This window comes from Oncorhynchus gorbuscha, linkage group LG11 (assembly GCF_021184085.1).
Source record: "Oncorhynchus gorbuscha isolate QuinsamMale2020 ecotype Even-year linkage group LG11, OgorEven_v1.0, whole genome shotgun sequence".
Classification (NCBI taxonomy): domain Eukaryota; kingdom Metazoa; phylum Chordata; class Actinopteri; order Salmoniformes; family Salmonidae; genus Oncorhynchus; species Oncorhynchus gorbuscha.
The window spans coordinates 72,241,993-72,265,761 of record NC_060183.1 but is presented as its reverse complement, the minus strand read 5'-3'; the positions used below and the strand labels follow the sequence as shown (position 1 = coordinate 72,265,761).

Genomic DNA, 23,769 nt, shown 5'->3' with positions numbered 1-23,769 from the left:
CTTATGTTTTTGTTTTCCATATTTCTTTGTGTAATTCCTCTGTTTTTCATGTTTTACGTGTTACTGTTAAATAAAAAAAATACAACATTTAAAAAATGCCGCTCTAATCTTAAGGGGCGTTTCTTTAAAATACGTGAGTGGCACGACTGGCCAATGACAGAGCCCTGATGTTAAATGCAGGCGAAGATGTTCCGATTTCAGAACGATTTAGAGCACAGTTGAAAAGTTAATACGCGGATTATAATGAACTAATTAGACAAATTAACGCAGTAATTTTCAATGCGTGAGATAAAACGTGTGTCTCCCGGCCAATGCTTGAGAGTTGGCAGCTCGGGGGAAGGCTAGGGCTACAGTAACATAACCTATACGGAGGCTATGATACCTCAAGTAAGTGGCACTCACAAAAATAGCTTTACATTGAATTCTGATGACAGGACCACCTGAGCATAAAAGGTAGGCAAGATCTATCATTGATACCTAGCTAAGTTGTTTTCAGCCGATTTACAGTAATGTCAACGCCATCACTTTTATTTTATATTCCGTGAACTGATGGAGGTGAAATGGTTGAACTTGGTTTGTAGTTTCATTCTAAGAGAGCAAGGGGGATTTACTTGAAAGACGTGTAGCCAAGCAACGTTACTGTTAGGGGCTCTCATTTCACTCTAATGGATTGATTTCATATCGAGGTAAATCGCGTGCATAAGAGTTTGCACTCGACAGCTAATATGGTTGATATGCCTTAGTAGTGAGAAAAAACCATGGCGGTTAGTCAACCTAAAAGGGAAACTGAAAACCGGTTAGAACATTGCACGCCCAACGTTAGTTGTGGGGAAGTGTGCATGGTTTCTAACCCAGGGGCCTCTGAAAACCCGCCAAGTGCTGAAAACTATCTCAAGTTTTTGTGACACAAGAGAGGAGTTGCAACATTTATCCAATAACCCCCCCCCCCCATAAAGTTATGAGTTAATTAAAAAGTAATATCGACGTAATTTTTAATTACGTTGACTAAGAAGCAAAATTCAGTTTAATGTCAAAATAATTATTCCAGATCATTTGCCATAAATGGATTTCGATTTGACTTGTTTTGACAGCTATGATTAAGTAAAAGGCCCGAGGAAGTGTGGTATATGGCTTTTATGGCTTTTAAATCCATTTGCCAGCTCTAGGTAGGCTACACAAGTGGCACAAATTGATTTGCAATGACTCCAGTGATATCGATATTTATATCGATATTTCAATTTATTTATTGTATCAAATTGTAGGTTACAGTAGCCTTTCATGGCATAGAAATTAATAGCCTACTTGATGGCCAATATATGCAAATGTAGCCTATTATTCTCGACATTTAATGTAATTTTCATTGTGGACTTTTTCCCATAACACAAGCACGCGAGGGAGTTCCATAACTTCAATTTCAAATTTCTACTCGCGATGCGCTCTAGACCCTAGAACTGAGTATAAGTAAAACCCTTTCCTTGACACTGTTATCCATGAGAAAAGTCGAAATTAGAATGCAGTTCACTTCAAACCACCTCAGAGAGAATTTATCTAACGAGCTGTAGTGCGCCTAAAGTCGTTTTCCAATGCTTTGTCACCGTTATCAATTCTAGCGCGTTAATGTTTTATGACCAATCTAAATAGACTACCTACAACTGGTAAAAAGTTGTCACGACGTGCGTGCTGCTCTGCGACACAGCTACCTCTGCTGTAGCACTCGTTCAACCAGTGCTCTCAACGCACACACACCCCTCCGGCCCTCATCCTCTCCACCATTCAATTCAAATGGCTTTATTTAAAGCAACTGAAATATGTAATAAACAAAATTGAAATAAACAATATAAAATTAACAGTAAACATTACAACCACGAGTTTCAAAGGAATAGATATATTTCAAATGTCATATTATGGCATTCACTCACCCACTTGTTCACTCACAGCCTGTTCAATTCCTGATAAGCAGCAGTAGGTCATGGTGATATATGTTACTATTGTAGCTGGAAATGGCAGAAAAAAAATGGATATCTACATAGGCGTACAGAGGCCCATTATCAGCAACCATCGCTCCTGTGTTTCAATGGCACGTTGTGTTAACTAATCCAAGTTGAGCATTTTCAAAGGCTAATTGATCATTAGAAAACCCTTTTGCAATTATGTTAGCACAGCTGAAAAATGTTGGGCTGATTTAAAAAAAGCAATAAAACTGGCCTTTAGACTAGTTGGGTATCTGGAGCATCAGCATTTGTGGGTTCGATTATTACAGGCTCAAAATGGACAGAAACAAAGAACTTTCTTCTGAAACTCGTCAGACTATTCTTGTTCTGAGAAATGAAGGCTATTCCATGGGAGAAATTGCCAAGAAACTGAAGATCTCATACAACGCTTTGTACTATTCCCTTCACATAACAACGCAAACTGGATCTAACCAGAATAGAAAGTGAGCAAGAGGACAAGTACTGAGCAAGAGGACAAGTACATTAGTGTCTAGTTTGAGAAACAGACGCCTCACAAGTCCTCAACTGGCAGCTTCATTAAATAGTACCGGCAAAACTCCGGTCTCAATGTCAAAAGTGAAGAGGCGACTCCGGGATGCTGGCCTTCTAGGCATTCTTTTAAAGGTCAATACTCAAAACTTGATGACTTGGTTTGAAGTTGCTTAGAGATTATTTGGACATGAAATTCAGAGTATGCAAACTGGGGGACATTGAATTAAATTGTGTTTTGGTTAGAAAATGCTAATGTTAATGGTTGGTGGCAGTGTCAATAAACTTTGATCAGTGCGGAGAACAAATTTGCCTGACCAGTCTGAAGTGTCTCCACTCCAATCATGAGGGGGGATTCTTTACAAACGTGCATCCAATCGCCTTAGTCCGAGACCCTTACTAAACCAAACTCCAATCTGCAGCGGGAACAAAATGAGGATCTCTCCCGGGTGATGCCACAGTTACAATGCTTGTGATGTACAACTGCAAATCAAATTTGATTGGTCACATACCAATGGTTAATAGATGTTAATGCGAGTGTAGCGAAATGTTTGTGCTTCTAGTTCCGACCATGCAGTCGGAACATATTTACAAACAACAGCTGGTGCACGAAATCTAAGGAAGTCTCTAGATTTTGCTCGCCTGAAGTAGAGTATATTGTAATAAACTGCAGGCCACACTACTTGCCTAGAGAGTTCTCAGCTATACTTTTCGTGGCTGTTTATTTTCCACCACAGACAGATGCTGGCACTAAGACCGCTGAGACTTCAATATTCCAAGGTAAGAGGTTTTAGGTTGTAGTTAATATAGTATTTATAGGACTATTTCTCTCTATACCATTTGTATTTCATATACATTTGACTACTGGATGTTCTTATAGGCACTATAGTATTGCCAGTGTAACAGTATAGCTTCCGTCCCTCTCCTCGTCCCTACCTTGGCTCGAACCAGGAACACATTGACAACAGCCACACTCGAAGCAGCGTTACCCAAGCAGAGCAAGGGGAACAACCTCTCCAAGTCTCAGAGCGAGTGACGTTTGAAACACTATTAGTGCGCACCCCACTAACTAGCTAGCCATTTCACATCGGTTACACCAGCCATTAGGCTAATAGGCTTGAAGTCATAAACAGCGCTGTGCATGCGAAGAGCTGCTGGCAAAACGCACAAAAGTGCCGTTAGAATGAATGCTTACGAGCCTGCTGCTGCCTACCATCACTCAGTCAGACTGCTCTATCAAATCATAGACTTAATTATAACATACAGAAACACACAGAAATACGAGCCTTTGGTCATTAATATGGTCGAACTATCATTTTGAAAACAAAACTTTATTATTTCAGTGAAATACGGGACCGTTCTGTATTTTATCTAACGGGTGGCATCCCTAAGTCTAAATATTCTTGTTACATTGCACAACCTTCAATGTTATGTCATAATTACGTACAATTCGGGCAAATTAGTTCGCAATGAGCCAGGCGGCCCAAACTGTTGCATATACCCTGACTCTGCGTGCAATGAACACAAAAAAACTAGTAATATCATCAACCATGTGTAGTTATAACTAGTGATTATGATTGATTGTTTTTTATAAGATAAGTTTAATGCAAACTAGCAACTTACCTTGGCTTACTGCATTTGCATAACAGGCAGTCTCCTCGTGCGTATGGCATACTTGTATGCTTGAGGAATTTTAATGTAGCTTCATAATATTATTTCTGACACTGTATTTTACAGGTACGAAGGCAGACAAAGTTTACAGATATGAAGCTGTAAGGGAACCCACAACATGGCAAGCACACAGCAGTCTGCTTTTGAGTATGTCCAAAATGGCAGAGCTCTTCTTGAGGGTCACCTCCAGAAACCCTCCTTGGTCGTTGATGAGTTTCGAAAGAATAACATCTTCAGCGAAAAACAAGTTAGAGAAATTAAATCCCATAAAAAGAGGTCTGTCAAAACCAGAAAGATGCTGGACATGATTATCAAGAAAGGGGAATATGCCAGTTATGAACTGTTAAAAATATTGTACAACACAAGGAACCAAACCTTACCAAAAACAAACCCTACCCAGAATCAACCTCGCCACCCAGATTTACATCAATGGATCAGCTGCTTTTCGTTTACAGATGACCCAGATTTACAGAGTGGCCTCGTCTCTGGTACGTAACGTGATCCAGCTGCTAGTATACGACAATAGAGTTGAGATTACAGGGTAGGTTAGCATGTCTTGGGGTATGATCTAGTAGTGATTGTATGGAAAATTTAAGGAAATGTTAGTGTTTTCTCATTATTCTTGTCTGTTTTCTCTCCAGAATCAGGGCCTTGTGAGAGGTACAAAAGGCAGCTGCGAACAAAAGCTGTTGAGTTTCTTCACGCAAAATGGGACCAGCACATGCATTTCCTCAAAGACAAGGCAAAATGCAAACCCTTTACTTACATTCCTGTCGTTTTGGACACCGACTCAAGTGAGCTGTCCAAAACTAAAAGCAAGTACAAAAAAGCACGCTCTAAGAAACTTAAGACTTACATTCCAAGAGACAAGGGAAAACTGTCCCCTGGTCACTTACTGGAAAGCAGTGAGAAAAAGATTCTACTTGTTGGTAAACCTGGCATTGGAAAGACAACTGTTGTCCAGCAAGTTTTAAATATCTGGGCAGAGAATGAGAATCCTCAAGAGAGTTACATGTTCTACTTTGATGAGCCTTCGATGAGATCAATGTCTCACTCTTCACAGCCCTCATCCTTGAGGTCTCTGCTGTTTGAAAGATACCTTAAGCCAGAGGAAGGCACAGAGGATGTGGTGCTGTGTGATATTCAAAATAATTCAGAAAATGTTATCTTTGTGTTTGATGGGATCATGGATGTGATTGGCAACCCCGTGCTAAATAACATTTTGGCAAAAGAACTTCTGTGTGATGCCAAGATTCTGACCACGTGCAGACCAGAGGCAGAAGACTGCGAATTTTTATCTGACTGGCCGTCTTACAGAGTGGAGGTCCAAGGATTCAACAATGAGTCCATCCATGCTTACTTAAAGTGGATGTTAGGCACTGAGGATGACTATGTTTGTAGTGTTGCGAGCAACGATGCACTATTCAGTCTATGCCATGTCCCAATGTACGCTTTCATAGTGACTGCTTGTATTTCATTTAGTCCCTGTGAGGCTAAAAACCACCCATGCACCATAACAGAAATGTATGTGCGGATCTTTCGTCATTGCATGAAAAGACATGGTGACCAAAATGTTGAGTATCTGGATAAGTACATTCATGACAATATGGGGAACATCAAGATTCTAGCTATAAACTCTTTCCAAGCATTACTTGCGAAAACCGTAAACTTGACAGAAATGGATTGCAAGGACAACAGTGTTCAACATGCGTTCTTGACGTCCAGTTCAGCAAAGGAATCGTCAACTGGCCATTCGTTTGCTTTTCTCCACAACACGATGCAGGAGTTTTGGGCTGCTCTTTTTCTGTTGATGACACCTGGAAACATCACCTCCGTCCTTCAACAGTGTCAGACAGAAGAAGGAAAGTACTTGAAGTACATTGTGTCCTTCCTCTGTGGACTCTTGTCCAGTGACATTGCTGAATTGATTAACTGTGTAGTGCCAGAGGACCAGATAAGGGAAATATCTGACATATACCTTGAGAAAGTCATTGACACCTTCCTCGGGCCTGCAATACTACAGGGACATGATGAGTCCCATACCGACTTGGATGCTGATCTCCTCTTCGTTTGCCAGTGCTTGTATGAGCACCAGTCACCCGAAGCCTGTTCACTCCTTCTACAAAAATTGGAGTATGAGCTTGATCTCAGTGGACAATATCTCGATCCTCAACAGTGCTGTGCTGTGTCATATGTGATCAACCAGTCCACAAACAAGAATGTCTGTCTGTACCTGATTGACTGCACTTTCTCTGATCCAGGATTGAGGCTGATTCTGGGCTCTTTGAAAAATCTTCAATGTCTCAGGTGAGTCTGTCAGTGATCTTTTCCACTATGCTTGTAGCTTTGGAAGTGCTCTCAGCTCTGGCTGGAAGAGTTTAGACAGTATATTCACACTAATTGGTAAGATATTTTATCAATACTTTAACAGATTCTGAAAGTATCACATTGACATGGTACATAACATGGTTTGAACACTATCATCTTGCCTTTAGATAATTACAGTAACATAACTTGTGTTAATAGATTGGATCCCACTACACAATGTCAGGTGTGGAAAGCTGCTCTTCACTCAGGGAACCCGAGTGACTCTGAAGGCTTGCTAAGACTGTGTGAATATGAAATTCACTTAAGGGTCATGGAGAAACAGGACCAAAAGGTGTGGGAGAGAGTGGGAGAGGTCCTGAAGCACAAGAGACCAGAGAAGGTCAAACTCTGTCTACATTTGGTTGACAACTCACTGCATGCAGCTAATTCCTTGGGAAAGAGCATATTTGACCATTTGCCAAACGTTGAGGCTATCAGGTGGGTACATTAAATGTATTGGAGGGTCATTATGTAGGTTGTTTATTATGTAGCTGAGCTCAAACATCATTATGATAACTGTATAACCATTGTATAAAACCATTATTTTAGGTTTGTTGAACCTGTTGATCTGAGACGATCATTAGTGGCATGGAAAATGGAGGTGAGGTCATTCCAGCAGGATATCTTGCTGCACGGGGCTCTGTACCAGATGGAGACAGGACTGAACCGGGTAGAGGACCTGCAAGCAGTGCTTTGTCTGGCTAGCACATATTCTTTAGAGGAACAGAGCAAATTCATTTTGAGTTTGTACCAACATATAGGAAAATATGAGAATGATGAAGGTGTAGCAGTTCTACCAACATTGCAGCCAGTTTTCAAGTCATTTCCTGCAGTCTGGTACATACACTTTGCTGATACGAAGGCCTCTGTCCTCCTTGATGTGATGAAACTCCAAAACGTGAAGAAACCAGTGGAGCTGTGGTGGTCAAATGATGAGTGTGACATGAGCCTCATTCATTGTTTGCCTTATATTTCACAGCTAAGGCAAGTTATGTTTTGTTATTTGTCTGATTGAAACCCATTTGGTTTATGCGATTTACAGGCTAACACTTTTCATTGTCTATAGCTTTAGCATAAAGGTCCTAATGGAGTGTGGTCATTAAAAAAAGTTCTCTATGAACAGGTTCAATGACTGCATTCTGATCCAGTATGATGACACTAAAGGAACCATTGAAGGCCTTTTGAAACTATTCTGTTTTGCAAAGCAGCGTCAGCTTGAGACAGGAGATGAGACACTGAGGATGCTGTCGACGGTATGCAGCTACTCAAACTTCCCTTTTGCGAGTGATAACAAAGACGAACAGAGTGATTTTCTGCTAGATTTATACTCCTCTGCAAAGTCGTTTGAACTTGAATTGGAGGGCCAAATTCTCCCATCATTGTTGACAGTCTTTCAGTCAGCTCAGCCTGCAGCCTGGGTCCTTGACCTCGGTACAGACAAGGCCTCCATCCTAATTGAGGTGCTGAAACTCCAAACACAGAAGAAACCAGTTAGACTGAAGGGCTGGCTAGAAACTGATAAAAGCAAAATAGAGAGTTTTCTTCGGTGCCTACCATATATTTCACAACTGAGGTAGGTCAATGGTCAGTCCCTTTCAAACACATACAGTAGGTGATAATAGTTGTTCCACCCTTTTATGGCCTAACACATTGTTTTCTGGCAGGATTATTCCTCAAGATGAGAGTGATACAGAGGTGAAGATGCCTACACTGACGTCTGAGCAACTAAAGAGATTCTTCCTTTTGCACCTGCTTGATCATGGAGATCTGGACAACACTGAGACAGGACAGAGCTCTGTTGAGGAACTGCTGTCAGTTCTTGGGTTTGCTCATTCAGACGACTCTCCAGAAAGGTGCTTGTTTCTGTTAGATCTGTTCTCACATGGGAAAGACTACGAGACTCAAACAGGCAGAAAAGTTTGTCACGCATTACTTCCTGTTTATCGGTCAGCCCCTGCAGTTTGGTCCATAGACCTCTCGGAGAGAAAGGGCTTTCTAAGCTGTCATGACCAGTTCCAGCTGTCTCTGTGGGGTGCACTCCCTGTCGGCTCAGAATGGGATGCACAGCTAGCCTCCTCACTCCTCCAGGCCCTAGACTACACCATCACATTGTCAGGGTGGTTGCCCACTGTAACCTGCAAGGCAGTAGGTGCAGTCCTAGGCCAAACTGCCCCTGGAGAAAAACTCAACGTCAGTCTCATCCCAGATAGTATCTCATTCCAAGGAGCTGCATTACTCTTCAAGCAAGTGAAAGAGTTTCACAAACTTAAGTATGATTTTGATAGTGGTATTTTAATGTAGAATGGTGGGGGTAAAAAAAAGCATTTTGATCATGAATTGCAGAATAAGTCCTCTTTTTTTTGTATTGACTTCCAGGGTAAACGAAATGTCAACAGCAAAGCTGGCCAGATTGGCAAGGTCAATGACATGCCGAAGACCAATGGTCGTTGAGGAGCTGACTCTTGTCTTGTCTAGGCCAATTCCAAAAGAAGGGGTGCAGTGTAGAGTGCTCAGTGGTTTAGCTTTACTCCTTAGAGTTTGGACTGTAAGGGTCTTAAATCTGATAGACTGTCCAATCCAGGGTTTCCTTCTCACTACCTTGTTGTGTCATCAGGGTCCACTCACTATCAGGCAAGTTTCTAGATCTTCTTCACACTTGAAAAAATATGGACTTTTGTTTTGTGAGGTGTGCTATTGTTTTGAAAGATGGGTTTGTGTATGTTTCCATGACAGACTGAGTAAGGAGACTCGGCAGCAGCTGGCTGTTGTGGTGTATGAGGCTCAGGATGAGGAACTGACCCAATGCTTTCTGGAAAAGTCGGGTAGTGATCTGTCTAACTGTACACTGGACTGGGATGTGCTTCACTACCTGCTGAAGACCACCACACAACCCATCACCATCAACCCCAGGAGGAGCAGAATCAGAGACCAATACATACCTTATCTCCTCCCCTTGCTGAAGAATGTTCACTTTCAAAGGTCTGGGTGACACAAGATATTGATTTCTAGTTCATATCGAATATGTTGCATGATTCCAACAATGAAAATGTTGTTTTCCTGTTATAGTAATTATATCACTTGGTACCGTATTCCTTTGTGTCTGCAGGACAAGCTCCCAGTTTGAGAGGACAGCTCTGAGAGAAATACATGAGCAACGTGCTGGTCACTTGGTGAACAGTTTAGTGAAGTCATCAGATGACTGGATCGACTTGAACAACCTGGTTTTGAACCATGATGACTGTGAAGCGCTTCGTTTTGCCCTGCACTACAGTGACGGTGTCAAACTCAACTTGTTGTTGACCATCCTTCCAAAGGAGGAAATGGAGAGCATTCTGACTCTTCTACACAGAGTCTCTGAGCTCAGGTCACTGTCCAATTGTCCCTTTCCTTGAATGTGACTTTTACTTGATTGAAGTTTGTGTTTTTGGGTATGAGCGACGTGAACAGACTACCTGGTCGCACACCCATTTGCATTATATTATGTTTTTTTGTGTTCCTTTAATTTATATGAAATGTTACAAATGGTCCTGTGGCGTTGGTATAGCGGTCTTACAGATTCATACGTCTTGGCGGCATTTGATGCTAATTTTAGCTAGCAGGTTAGCTTAACATCACTATCAGCGCGATGAGACAAATCCCTGCCGGCCATGCCCTCCCTAACCCGGAAGGCGCTGGGCCAATTGTGCGTCGCCCCATGGACCTCCCGGTCGCGGCCGGCTGCAACGGAGCCTGGGCTCGAACCCAGAGTCTCTGGTGGCACAGCTGGCACTGCAGTGCCTTAGAGCACTGCGCCACCCGGGAAGCCCTGCTAGCAGGTTAGCTTAACATGGTTAGGGTTAGCTAACATGCTTGTAAAACGCGATGGTTGTGGTTAGCTAAAGTTCCTAATTAGCTAAGATGCTGAAGTTGTCCCCAACGCAATTCGAACATACAACTTTCGTTTCTGTCTGAAGTAACCAGACCATTTGCAACTCTGTCCTGTCGTCTTTTTGCTCCGTCGTGTTTTTGCTTCATCAGATGCTGCGGTTGAGCAGGTGTTCTGTCTACTCGGCCTCTGACTGGCGACCAGGTATCATAGGTATTGGCTGTAACCCCCACCAAACAATTGTATTATCCTTTGTGTAGTCGGAGAGACCAAGCTGTAGTAGAATACTATTCCAATGTACTTGTCTACCAATTTCTGCTTACCTTGCAGGGTCGAAAGGAAACTATTGCTGGAGCTGCTCCATACCTGTGCAGGATTGAGAAGGAGGAGAGGAGTGGCACCTGCACTCCTGACACTGCTGCATCACAAACTGGACCTCTCCTGCTCCTTTGCCATGGACCTGTTTGGGCAGGAGAAGACTGTTTTGAGCCTCAGTTTTGGAGACTGTAGGGTAATCTCCGCGGCCATCCAGGAAGCTGATGGTGACACAGAGCTGATCCTACACGACTGCCATGTTGAGGATGAAGGAATAGAGGAGCTGTTTCATGTTTTGCACAGGATTCATATGAGGTGAGATGCCTGTCTTAAGAAAGATTCCTTGTTTTAACATTTGTCTGACTACTTATAATGTCCTCTCCTGAATCCAACGTTTACTCCTGCAGTAAATGGCAATTGCACACAACCATTCTGTGATCTTGTGAATTTTACATTTGAACATCCAGTAGGCTAATGACATTGTTTGACATTGTCGTGGAAATTTCCTCTATTTACCAAATCATGAGAGCAAACCACACACAAGTCAGAGTTAGTTATCACGAAGTCCATCTTTAATTATATGAGCTCTATCACAACCCTGTGACTCTCAGATCAATTCAGTGTCTTTCAATGAATTCTCTGAGAGTCCCTCACACATTGTTCCTGAGATCCTTTATAGCAAAGACACACACAGCCAGACAGCATAGGCATAAATTATCATTCAGCTTTGTCTCCTAAACTATGCTCTCTTCTCAAACTCAGAACCATAAACAAATCCTCCATATCAACAGGCATATATCAAATCCATCCTATCTTGACAAGATCAGAGACACACTGACAGGCACACAGACATTGTGGAGCCAAGAGATACACGCTTGACCTCTCCCCTCTCTCCGGCCCAAGCAACTTATTCTTGACATAGAACAGATACTGCAACCCCGCCACAGTATTATACAAAAATAACATTCTGATGAGAAGTAACTTACAAACATATGATGAATATAAAACATCTTACCTATGTTACCAACCAATTCTGATTATTCCCCAACAACTTTGTTACACAATAGCTTTGGAAAACCTCTTCTGCTGCAAATCCTGCACTTGATATTTGTGGAGGATTGCGACAGGTCAGTGAGGCTTGCTTCATTACTCTCCAGAGCCCTAGAAAAGAAGGTGGACCTCAGTCATAGCCCTTTAAACTCGAGGGCCTGTTCAACACTTGCCTTGGTTCTAGAACACTCGGAAGGGCTTTCCGAGCTGGACCTCAGTGACTGCCACCTCACTGACACACAACTGGACGTGCTGCTCCCACATCTGCACAAAGTTCAAGTCCTGAAGTAAGGACAATATCAAGTGGAATGTCCATTGAACAGCAATAACAATTGCATATTGCACTTTTAAGACCGTAAAACTACATAATGTTCTCTCTTTCAGTCTTTGCAATAATGAAATCACCGACAAAGGTGCTGTGAAACTTAACCTATACATGATCGGCAATAGCTTCACAGAAACTGTATGGTGAGTAAAACATTCTTGCTTGTTGTTCTAACATAGCAGCGTTAGCTAGATAGTTAGCAACTATTAAAAAGTTGGATAGCTAGCCTGCTAACGTAACTGTTAGCTAGCTAGCTAACTTAGCATTATAGCTAGGAAGCATAGAAACCACAACAACCAAACTCTCTGAATGGCTCGGGAGGAAGGCAGAGTCATAGACAACGGTTCAGTACCGAAGTGCATCTTAATTATTTTTTGGGATGTTGATGTTTCTGTCAGAACATTCCCAGAGTGGCCCGACACTCCTCCATAGCTGATGCTATAAGTGATAATTGACACTTTCAGGTTGGGCTGTTTGTTTTGGATAGCTTTTGGTCCTTCTGTAGCTCAGTTGGTAGAGCATGGCGCTTGTAACGCCAGGGTAGTGGGTTCGATCCCCGGGACCACCCATACGTAGAATGTATGCACACATGACTGTAAGTCGCTTTGGATAAAAGCGTCTGCTAAATGGCATATATTATTATATTATTATTATATAAACCTCTGAAAATGTCCAGAGAAAGGAAATATGCAATTTGTTGACACTACAACATAGTAGACTTATTTATTAACCTTTATGTAAATAGGGAGTCACATTGAGAACTATTTTACAAGAGTCCTGTATACGTTTATAAATAAAACACAACAGCCCTACATACTCATTACAAATAAAACACACTATAATAAAACACATAATACACAAGATTAAACATATTTAAGAAAAGCAATCATATTCTGTAACATAAGTCTCCAATCAAAGGGGCAAAATAACTAAAAGCTGATTTTCCCAATTCTGTGGAGACCAAAGGATTTCCAGAGTTATCCATCCCTGAGACCGAGTTTGCTAATTTATATGTCTCAATGAAGTAATGTACAGAGGAAGTTTCTGCAAGATTGCTATGTAAGTAAATAAGAGTGCAGCTCTCTTCTTACAGAGGTCCATCCCACATGTTTGTAAAGAATACAACGACTAGTCCTAAAACCATCCCCAGTGATAAAACGTATTGCTGAATGGAATACTGAGTCCAATGGTTTCAAAACAGGCTGGCGCGTGCATATAAATGTCATCATAGTCTATTACAGGGAGAAGCGTTGTTTGAACAATCTTCCTTCTATTTTCAGAATTGAAGCAGGATTTATTTCTATATAAAAAAACAATCGCCGATCTCCGCTCCTTTGTCAAGTTTTCAATGCGTGTTTCAATACTTGTCATCAATCCAGATACCCAAGTACTTATAGTGAGAACCTTGCTCCAATTGGAGTGCAAATATGCAAGTCCTTAAGGTCAACATTAGGAGACCTAGAGAACAGCATAAACTTGGTTTAATTTGCATTTAACACAAATGTAAGATCAGTAAGTGATTTTTGGAATGAGTCAATCATACTGAATGTCACGAATGGCCTGCTGCACTAAAGAGGCACAGGGATAAATAACTGTCATCTGCGTAGAGGTGAATGTTACAGGTGTTAACAGTATTTCCAATGTCATTTATACACAATGTGAACAACAATGACCCCAAAGTCAAACACTGGGGTACCCCTTTAAGCACTTCAAGAAATGTGGATTTAACCCAGTCTATCATAATAGCGAGGGAGGCTGTCATTAAGATAATTTAAATCACAAACGGGCCTCAGTGCCAAGGTATAACACAGACAACTTACTCAATAAGATAGAATGATCGACTGTATCAGACTTTTGACAAATCTGTAAGTAGGACAGCACAATTCATTTTAGCATCCAAAGCATTGACAGTATCATTTACAACGGATGTGGTTACAGTAATAGTACTGTGCCCTGATCTAAATCCTGATTGATGTACATTCAAAAAAAGAACGAAGTTGCAACCTTGATATGAAAACCTTGATATGGGACGATAGTTGTCAAGATCACAACAAGCCCTTATGCAGTGGCAGCACATAAGTTGATTTCCACACTTGAGGAATATTTCCTGATTAATGTTAAATTAAAGATGTGGGTTATTGAGCCCACAATGAGGGACGCTGTACACTTGAGCAGACCCTTTAGCCAAATGGTCGGCCCCTGTAGATTTATTTCATGTCGAATGCCAACAACCCATCAAGGACTTCATTGTCTGAATTGCTGAAAGGAAAAACCCTGACCGACATTTTCAAAATGATTCAGTAAAATTCCCCCATCAACATCCAGTACATTGTCATACTGAGTAGGTTTTTGAATTCTGTCAGAGCCTGCAGAAATAAAATGTTGATTTAAATTCATTAACGCTACCAGTTATCAGTAATAGGGCCAGACTCTACATTCATTTGTAAGGGAAGAGTAGAAGTACCACACTTTAATTATTTCAGTTTTCTAGAATTTATATGGATTTCCAGTACATGTACAGTCAGCTAGAGTATTAATATAATAATAGCATCTCTATTGCGTATGAATTCAGATAATTCAGGTGTGAACCAAAGGCTCGGTCTATTTTGAACTCTCCGTTTTTTAAAACGGGCATGCTTATCTGAAATGTTGTTAAAAACAGTAATAAATTGATTTAGAGCCAATTCAGAATGGATCCACATTCACAAATGCGAGTGAATAAAAAAGTTATTTTCAACTCTGTTTTTCTGTTTGCAGCGGGCCTTTTCATAGGGAATGGTCAGAGACACTCTCATATTGTAACATCATCAAACGTTTGACAATAAAGGCGCTAACATTGCATCCATTCTAAAAGTTGGTTGAATTCTCTAAATCTATGGCTCTGCCTGCCTCCACAACAGTCACAATGTAGAATCATTCCTCTCCACAGGCTCTCCAGCAACATGATTACTGAGTTTGACATCTTATTGGCGGACAACCGCTACAAACTGTGGCCAGCTCAAGTGGAGCCTGGGTGGCACGATCAGCGCGTTACTTCCCTGGGATCTACCGCTGTGACAAATGAGACCTCTAAAGTATTTTCAACAGCACAAGCTGTGTTTTCACAAAATTATTTTGGTGTAAAATAGTCCATATGACATGTTTCTCAATTATTGCCCGTGATGTGATTGCCATATAAATAACTTTTTTCAATGGATTTTTCACTTAGACATAATGTGTTTTGGATATGCTAACCTCACTGTTGTCTTCCACTTGTGTAGAAAAAACCCCTCTTTGAAGAATTTGATCCTGACAAAACAATAACAGACAAGATTACCTACAGGTAACTACTTTGGGTTTAATGACCTATTACAGCTATGTTTTTAGGCTTTGCGTATTCATGTTTTATTTCCAATCACAGCCCAAACATTGCTGAAGCAAGCCTATGTTCGGGATCAAATTTATTGGAGGTAGTGAGTTAGTGCATTTTAAATTGGCTGTCTGGTTGTATGCTGGAGGACTTCTTAGTCATGTTTGCAGTCAAAACTGAATGAATCATGCCACAAGACTGGCAGTTCCTAAATCAAGTGTTAACTCCCATGCATCCAGGACTTGCTGCAGTGCAAATCAAACACACTTCTGAAAGCATTATCTGGAAACCCACTCTTTGCAATTGCTTGAATACCAGCCTATGTTTTACCCCTGTTTACCAATCAATGGCCGTGGTCTGGGAGCTAGAATTGGATTTATGTATACTCTGCCAATGCAGATACAAAAAAAGAGTAATGAGAGCAAGCTTCAATACAGAAAACTTAGCAAACGAGGCATTTGTGGTAATTAAGTGTATGGAGGCTGCCATCTTAAGGCACGTCCCTCATTGGTTACTCTTAGACTTGCCCCACATTTATTTTATTCTCCCTCCATTTCATGGGGGTGGCAGGTATCCTAGCGGTTAGAGCGTTGGGCCAGTAAAGGTTGCAAGATCGAATCCCCGAGCTGACAATGTAAAACAATCTGTCATTCTGCCCCTGAACAAGGTAGTTGATCCACTGTTCCTAGGCTGTCATTGTAAATAAGAATTTGTTCTTAACTGACTTGTCTAGTTAGATAAGAATAAAATACATCATGGTGCTCCCCAGGTTCCAGTGTGGGTCTCGTGGCAGGTTTCAGTGCAGAGCTACAGGGCTGGTTTTTGGGATGAGGGGGGCAGGAATTGTGGAGTACAGTGTGGTCCACTGGGACAGGGATATCCTTGCAAACACCAGCTATGAGCCTGCAGGCCCCCTGTTTCAACTCAGGAGTCCAGAGGGACATATGTACCAACTACATCTACCTCACTGCGAGGTTAAGGGTGAGTGAATTGTTGTTGTCTTCACCAATCTGCATTGAAACACCACACATTATGAAAAATTGGTTTCATGCATTTCATCTCTCCCAGTGTCTGCAGCTGAGAACCTTCTTGTGGCCCACATATGCAGAAAGAACAGGGAGTTCTTAATACCCAAGGTGACACACTCACACGTGATTGTAAGCATTAGTGGGCTTTCAAATTATGGAAAGGCTCGTAAAAAACAATCCAACAGCAACCGTATCCAAGGACAGGTGCTACTGTTCCTTGAGCCTGAAGCAACTCCAGAAGAGCAACGGCTCTGGGTGTTCCTGCTGCCCAGAGACATGCCGCCAGACCAGGTACGTCCAAGTCCCTGAAAATGAACTTCTCCCTTTTCAAATATTTTGTCAACTTATGAATAACTGGTTAGTTACCTGGGCCTGGTTTCCCAAAATGATCTAAATAAAGGGAAATAAATTTAAAAATATATATACTTCATATTCATCATCTCCAGCACCATCCCAACATCAACATACTGTGTGAAAATGGAGTGTTTTGTATTAAAAAAAGAGAGAAAGATTGTGCTTCCAATGACGACATCAATCAATTAGTAGGAAATGCCTACTCACTTGGAGAGGGAGGGAGGTTTAGAGATGGAGGCCATCCGTATTCTCTGATACAGAGTAGAATTAATGGTTCCTTCTATCAAGGCAAGTTGCCCAGATTCCCAGGCAGCAAAACATCCCCAAACCATCACACTACCAGCACCACCATGCTTGACCTTTGACATGAGGTTCTGACTGTGGAATGCAGTGTTTGGTGTTCTCCAGGCATAATGGGATGTCGTCCAGAAAAGTGGGCTCCAGGCCATCCGTCTGAGCTGAAGCTGGGACATGCAGCAAGAAAATGATCCAAAACACACAATCAAGTCGACATGAAAATGGCTAAAAAGCAACATATTTGAGGGCTTGAAATGACCTAGTCAAATTCCAGACCTAATCCCAATGGAGATGTTGAGGCAGGACTTGAAACAAGCGGTTCATGCTTGAAAACCCACAAATGTGGTAGAGTTATAGAAGTTGTGCATGGAAGAGTGGGCCAGAATTCCTCCTCAGAGATGTGAGAGACTGATCAACAACTACATGAAGTGTTTAGTTGAAGTCAATGCAGCTAACGGTTACAATTTTAATCCATCTGGGTACAAACTGTCAACATCACACGATGCACACTGACGATTATTATACATATTTACTGCAAATATTTACTTCATAAGCTTTTCATGGTAAGGTTGTACACCTGTTGTATTTGGCACGTGACAAAACATTTTTGGTCATTGGAAACACTTATCTTCCACAAGCTTTTTTACTACAAAACAAAAACGTGCATTTTTCACATACAGTGGCAAGAAAGAGTATGTGAACCCTTTGAAAATACCTGGATTTCTGCATAAATTGGTCATAAAATGTCATTTATTTATTGAACGCACTGTGTAAACATTCACAGTGCAGGGTGGGGAAAGTATGTGAACTCTTGGATTTAATAACTGTTTGACCCTCCTTTTGCAGCAATAACCTCAACCAAATGTTTTCTGTAGTTGTGGATCAGACCTGCACAACAGTCAGGAGGAATTTTGGACCATTCCTCTTGACAAAACTGTTTCAGTTCAGCAATATTCTTGGGATGTCTGGTGTGAACTGTTCTCTTGAGGTCAAGCCACATCATCTCATTCGGGTTGAGGTCAGGACTCTGACTGGGCCACTCCAGAAGGCATATTTTCTTCTGTTCTTCTGTTCTGTTTTGGGTCATTGTGCATCACCCAACTTCTGTTGAGCTTCAATTGGCAGACAGATAGCCTAACATTCTCCTGCAAAATGTCTTGATAAACTTGGGAATTCATTTTTCCGTCGATGATAGTAAGCTGTCCATGCCCAGAGGCAGCAAAGCAGCCTCAAACCATGACGCTCCTGCCACCATAGTTTACAGTTGGGATGAGGTTTTGATGGTGTGCTGTGCCTTTTTCTCCACACATAGTGTTGTGTGTTCCTTCCAAACAATTTGACTGTAGTTTCTTCTGTCCACAGAATATTTTGCCAGTAGCGTGGTGGAGCACTTTTGCAAACTTCAGACGTGCAGCAATGTTTTTTTTGGACAGCAGTGGCTTCTTCTGTGGTGTCCTCCCATGAACACTATCCTTGTTAGTCTTTTACGTATCGTAGACTCGTCAACAGAGATGTTAGCATCCTCCAGAGATTTATGTAAGTCTTTAGCTGACACTAGGATTCTTCTTAACCTCATTGAGCATTCTGCGCTGTGCTCTTGCAGTCATCTTTGCAGGACGGCCACTCCTAGGGAGAGTAGCAACAGTACTGAACTTTCTCATTTATAGACAATTTGTCTTACCGTGGACTGATGAACATCAAGGCTTTTAGAGATACTTTTGTAACCCTTTCCAGCTTGATGAAAGTCAACTATTCTTAATCTTTGTTCGAGGCATGGTTCACATCAGGCAATGCTTCTTGTGAATAGCAAAATCAAATTGTGTGAGTGTTTTTATAGGGCAAGGCAGCTCTAACCAACATCTCCAATCTTGCCTCATTGATTGGACTCCAGGTTAGCTGACTCCTGACTCCAATTAGCTTTTGGAGAAGTCATTAGCCTAGGGGTTCATATACTTTTTCAAACCTACACTGTGAATGTTTAACTTAAGTATTCAAATTAGATAAGGAAAAATACAATAATTTGCATTATTAGTTTAAACACACTATGTTTGTCTATTGTTGTGACTTAGATAAAGATTTGATGACCAATTTATGCAGAAATCCAGGTAATTCCAAAGAGTTCACATACTTTTTCTTGCCACTGTATGTTGGGGTGGTGCTGGAGATGAAGTTTCCCTTTACGGCTAAAGGGAACCTTTGTAGGAGCATCGTTATATCTCTGAGCTGTTTCCCGAAACCATCGTTACTAAAGTTGCACTTGAAAACACTTGTTATTTACAGACCACTGGTAGAACAGCTAAGTGCATCTTTAGATGCTACCCTACCTACCCCATGTTGCGCAACATTTCTATGGGCTATGCAATTGCATGAGAAAACAGAGTTTTGATTGCCTCTTAAAAAGAGGAGTATCCCATCAGCTTTCTATAGGCTAGGCCTACAATATTTATTTATTCATCAACTTTCCTAATATTAAGCACAATGCTTCACTTTACAACAGGAGTATAGCCTACCTGGCTGGCATGAAAATGAACCACGGGAAAAGCATCCTCCATTTGCTATTTAGGTGCATAGATGACGTGTCTTTTTTTCTTCTGTTTTTCCCCTGTTCCAAGACAGGTGCATGATAATGGTCCATTCTATATCAAAACTAATTTCACACATATTTAGCATATGTAAAGACAACATTAAATTAAGAATAGTCTGACGGGTGACAATATTAGCCTATCACTTGTGAATAATTTATTATAAGAAACTGTGCTTACCTTTTTTTTGCGACCTTTTTCAAACCATGGTCGCACACCTCATGTATCCTAGCCCATAGACCTATATGCTTTAATAAGGTTTGTATCACAGCTAAATAAGTGGTCTAATAACTTCTTAAAATTAAGCACATTAATCCGCTTTATAAGCGGTGTAGAGCTTAACTGTCATACATACATAGGCTGTGCATGAGTTTCATGAGTGCATGAGTTTCTAATTGATTGCCTTTTGGAATATTTGCACTTACTGTTGTGTGCGCATTGTTGCGCTTATAATGTGAAAAAATAAACTAATAGTTTAGCTTCAAATGTTAAACTATCATCCTTACTGCTTTAAAAAAATGATGCAAGTGGTTGTATTAATTTGGGATCTATTGCCTCCTACAAATGTCCCAGAGTATGTTTGGAATATTTATTTATTGTGCAGAAGGACAAGTTGACAAATCGAATAGATAAACGTTTTCCCTATTGGGGCGGCAGGGTAGCCTAGTGGTTAACATGTTGGACTAGTAACCGGAGGGTTGCAAGTTCATATCCCCGAGCTGACAAGGTACAAATCTGTCGTTCTGCCCCTGAACAGGCAGTTAACCCACTGTTCCTAGGCCGTCATTGAAAATAAGAATTTGTTCTTAACTGACTTGCCTAGTTAAATAAAGGTCAAAAATTGGGGATAGTAGGCTAGTGTTTTGGCTGTTCGTTAGGCCTACTCATCTTGTTGGCTGATGAAAAGTAGGCTAAATGTGGACAGTTCTAACATCTTCAATATGCCCCTCGGAATTCCATAAGAGTTGCATTCCCGATGTGTCTGTCTTCATTCACTTGTAGCTTACTTCTTAGCTAAAATGCCTGTGAGAACGACCTGATCATGTGACTGGCATTTGCTACATCTGAGAGAGCCATGTGAGTGCACAGCTTTCCCTGGAATTATAATTAGCTTTTAACTTATTAGATTCAACCTGAGTGCCAAACGGCCACTTTGGCCGCAAAAGGCATGGATTTTTAGTGGGCATTATGGCCACACAAGGCAGATGCCGGCGGGAAATTTGAGGGACTGATGCTTGTCAAGTGCTTGTCAAATTGTGAACGAGAGACTGATGAAGTGTGTGCAGTGCAGCTTGCGACTTTTTTCAAATCATCATTTGATTCTATCTAGGAGCTGAGCCGTCATCAGTATTGTGGAATAATTATACATTGAAGGTAAGATTTGAATGGAGAAAGCTGATCCGAGAGTAGCGCTCCCTTTCTTTCGATCCTATCAGTATCGACAAATGCTCAAACGACGCACTTAGTGACCATTCTCTCTACGTGGTGTTTTGGGAAACTCGACATCTCCAGCCGTTACAGGAACGTTAAAATACTTGTGAGCTTAAGGTCCTTCACTACAGGGAAACCGGGCCCAGATCCTTACAATTTATATTAATGTGTAACTCGACTTAAAGTTACGAGTCAGTGATGCACAAAGTATACTGCAATATCGGGCTGATTTCCGCAACAACTAAGAATGTGAATCGCGAGGCTACACTTCTCTGCTGTTCTGGTCCTGCAGATATCGGGCGTCTTCCTCTGCCCATGCGTTGCTGATGCATGCCAGATCTTACGCCTGGATAGGTATTTTACGTATCAGCTAACCACATCATGTTATAGCAATCTGGTGCCCAATGGCACGGTCGGCGACATGGAACACAACCATTGGTTGATGCATGTAACATCTGAGCAGGGAAACACGACCATCATGTTGCAGCAGTGTGAAATGCACATGGGATATTTTTTGCTACTTCAACGTATTGGATCAACCTCATCTGCAGAATCTGCAGTTCATCCTTATGCTCGTTGCAACATCATATCGCTGAGTCTGTTTAAATTGTAACATGAGGGAGAAAAAATAAAATAACTAAGCCTTGTGAATTCCAAACCAGCCCCTTGCCCCTTGCCCCTACCAACTCACTCGGAGTTCCCTCCATTTTCACGTGTAGCTGACAGAACTAAGAGGGTGACTTCCAGAGTGGCAAGAGGATCCAATTATGGGTCTAATTAGCCCCTCCCACCCTCTCTAATGTTCACTCCTTCAGCATTTGGACACTTGTGCATATGATGGAGGCGCATGTGAACGTGCAAATCGAGGGGCGAGGGGGAAGATGAAAGGCCTGGTTTGGGATTCAGCATTTCTAAACCCTATTTTATCTGTCGGAGTCAAAATATTTTTCTCACAGGTGGAAAATCAGCACAAAGAGTTCACATTCATTAAGACCAGCTCATCCTGTATGCTGACACCCACAGCCAAATATAGTGTGACTTCTGACCTCAAACAAGGCTTTCTTGTTCAACCCAAAGTAAGTGGAACAGAAAACCAGAGACATCTTGCTCATAATGTCACATGTTATTCTGCCTTCCATTAGGACTAACCATTTGTCCATCTCTCGATCTCTCCTTTTCCCTCACATGTTCCATCACTTACTCTTTCAGAAGTACACTTTGCACATTGCACATTGCACATACCAACACGCCACCTTTGAGGTCTTCTTGAACCGTAGTATCACAGAACTCAAAATGAAAATTCTGGAGACAAAGCTAAAGACGAGGAAACGCTGGTGTCGCCGAGTGATTCTCAACACACCACGGGGTAATCGTTTCCTTCTTACCAACCAGTCAGACAGGATATTTGCTTTATCATACACACAGATTTAATTTTAAACCTGTACTATTATCCTACATTACATTCAATCTGATAACATGGTTATCTCATCTGTCTGCTGCATTAAATAAATTCCTGGCCACACAGGTCTCACCATGTCTCCTCCCCTACTTTCATCAGATAATGCTGCTAAGATAAAAAGATTCAATGAGCAGCAGTGGATAAAGAACCTGTGTGACATACTGAGAGAACTGTCAAAGGACGAAATTAAGAAGCTTAAGTCAATGATGAGGAATAAGGAACAAAAGCCAATCCCCAAGAGTGCTCTGGAGGGACGAAAAAGCCCTGAAGAGCTTGCAGAGCTGATGGTGGAGACCTGGGGGATGCATGACTCCATCAAGGCCACCAAAGAGTTCATGGAGAGACTGCCACGCAATGACGTTCGAGTGACCTCCTTGCTGCAGCCATTCTTGTAGCATTTTGGCAAAGGGTGGGAGATGATGCAAGTGTGGTGGCTACCTGCAAAAAACTATGGGAGTATGCTTTTACAAGGTCCAAAACTCAGGGAAAATCAAATTCATTGAAATTGATATAATGAACAGAGCATTTAGAGAACAAATATATTGTATTGCAGTTGTCTTTAATTTTGTAAACTTTTTGGGGGAAAAATCAAGTTCAGTTGAACAATATATTTTGAGATTTTATGTATATTTCTAGATTTTAAAACTTTTTTTTATTCACTGAAATATGTACAGTATGACCAACGACAACCTTGTAGTTCATTGTATATTTATATTTGTTAACTTTTTTTTCAACCACCAGAATAATATGTAAAGTATGACCAATTACTTTTTCTACCTGTTTAAATCTTGTTGTTGTCTCATCCACACATTTGGATAAAACCATGAATCTAATCCATGGCCAATTATTGTTCTACCCTTTCACTGTCATAACGGTACAAATCGTTGCCGCAAATCCTAAAACTAGTATGTATGATTATTGCTATCCTCATTTCATCAGGAAAGACAAAAATGCCAAAACCCTCATCATTAGTGTACTTGCTGTTATTCCCTCTTAATAGTCACAGTTTGCATCACATAGTAACCAATTCTTGATATTAACCAATCGCCTACACTGTTGTGCTTGTTTTTTAATGTTTTTATTAAATGTGCTTTTCTATGCAATAAAGATTAGGGTACACACTGAGCAATAACCTATAATATTGGTAGGCCTAAACCTAATATTTTGTTGATTAAATACATTATTTAGATTGTAAA

At 41.2% G+C, this 23,769-nt stretch overlaps 1 protein-coding gene across 6 annotated transcripts; it reads left to right on the top strand.

The window, feature by feature from the left end:
* The first annotated feature begins 185 nt into the window (after positions 1-185).
* Positions 186-23,769, top strand: LOC123989392. 6 transcript variants are annotated; one of them, XM_046290372.1, is made up of 20 exons: positions 186-387; positions 3,218-3,260; positions 4,218-4,639; positions 4,793-6,458; positions 6,678-6,956; positions 7,068-7,502; positions 7,642-8,091; positions 8,183-8,788; positions 8,895-9,497; positions 9,625-9,882; positions 10,714-11,013; positions 11,766-12,035; positions 12,133-12,216; positions 15,003-15,147; positions 15,334-15,395; positions 16,192-16,403; positions 16,491-16,741; positions 22,071-22,190; positions 22,324-22,480; positions 22,673-23,769. In XM_046290372.1, the coding sequence occupies exons 3-20, from the start codon at positions 4,270-4,272 to the stop codon at positions 22,966-22,968; spliced, it is 6,564 nt and encodes a 2,187-aa protein (XP_046146328.1). In that variant the 5' UTR covers positions 186-387; positions 3,218-3,260; positions 4,218-4,269; the 3' UTR covers positions 22,969-23,769. The 6 variants fall into 6 exon arrangements, with proteins under 6 accessions (XP_046146328.1, XP_046146331.1, XP_046146327.1 ...); XM_046290375.1 differs by lacking the exon at positions 3,218-3,260 and having other exon boundaries at positions 186-453; positions 8,895-9,149; positions 9,252-9,497; XM_046290371.1 differs by having other exon boundaries at positions 186-453.

Coding starts and splice junctions, on each gene's coding strand:
- LOC123989392 (XM_046290373.1), top strand. CDS start 4,270: ATGGCAAGCACACAGCAGTCTGCTTTTGAGTATGTCCAAAATGGCAGA. Junction 6,957..7,067: donor CCAAACGTTGAGGCTATCAG/GTGGGTACATTA, acceptor CCATTATTTTAG/GTTTGTTGAACCTGTTGATC. Junction 8,092..8,182: donor CCATATATTTCACAACTGAG/GTAGGTCAATGG, acceptor GTTTTCTGGCAG/GATTATTCCTCAAGATGAGA.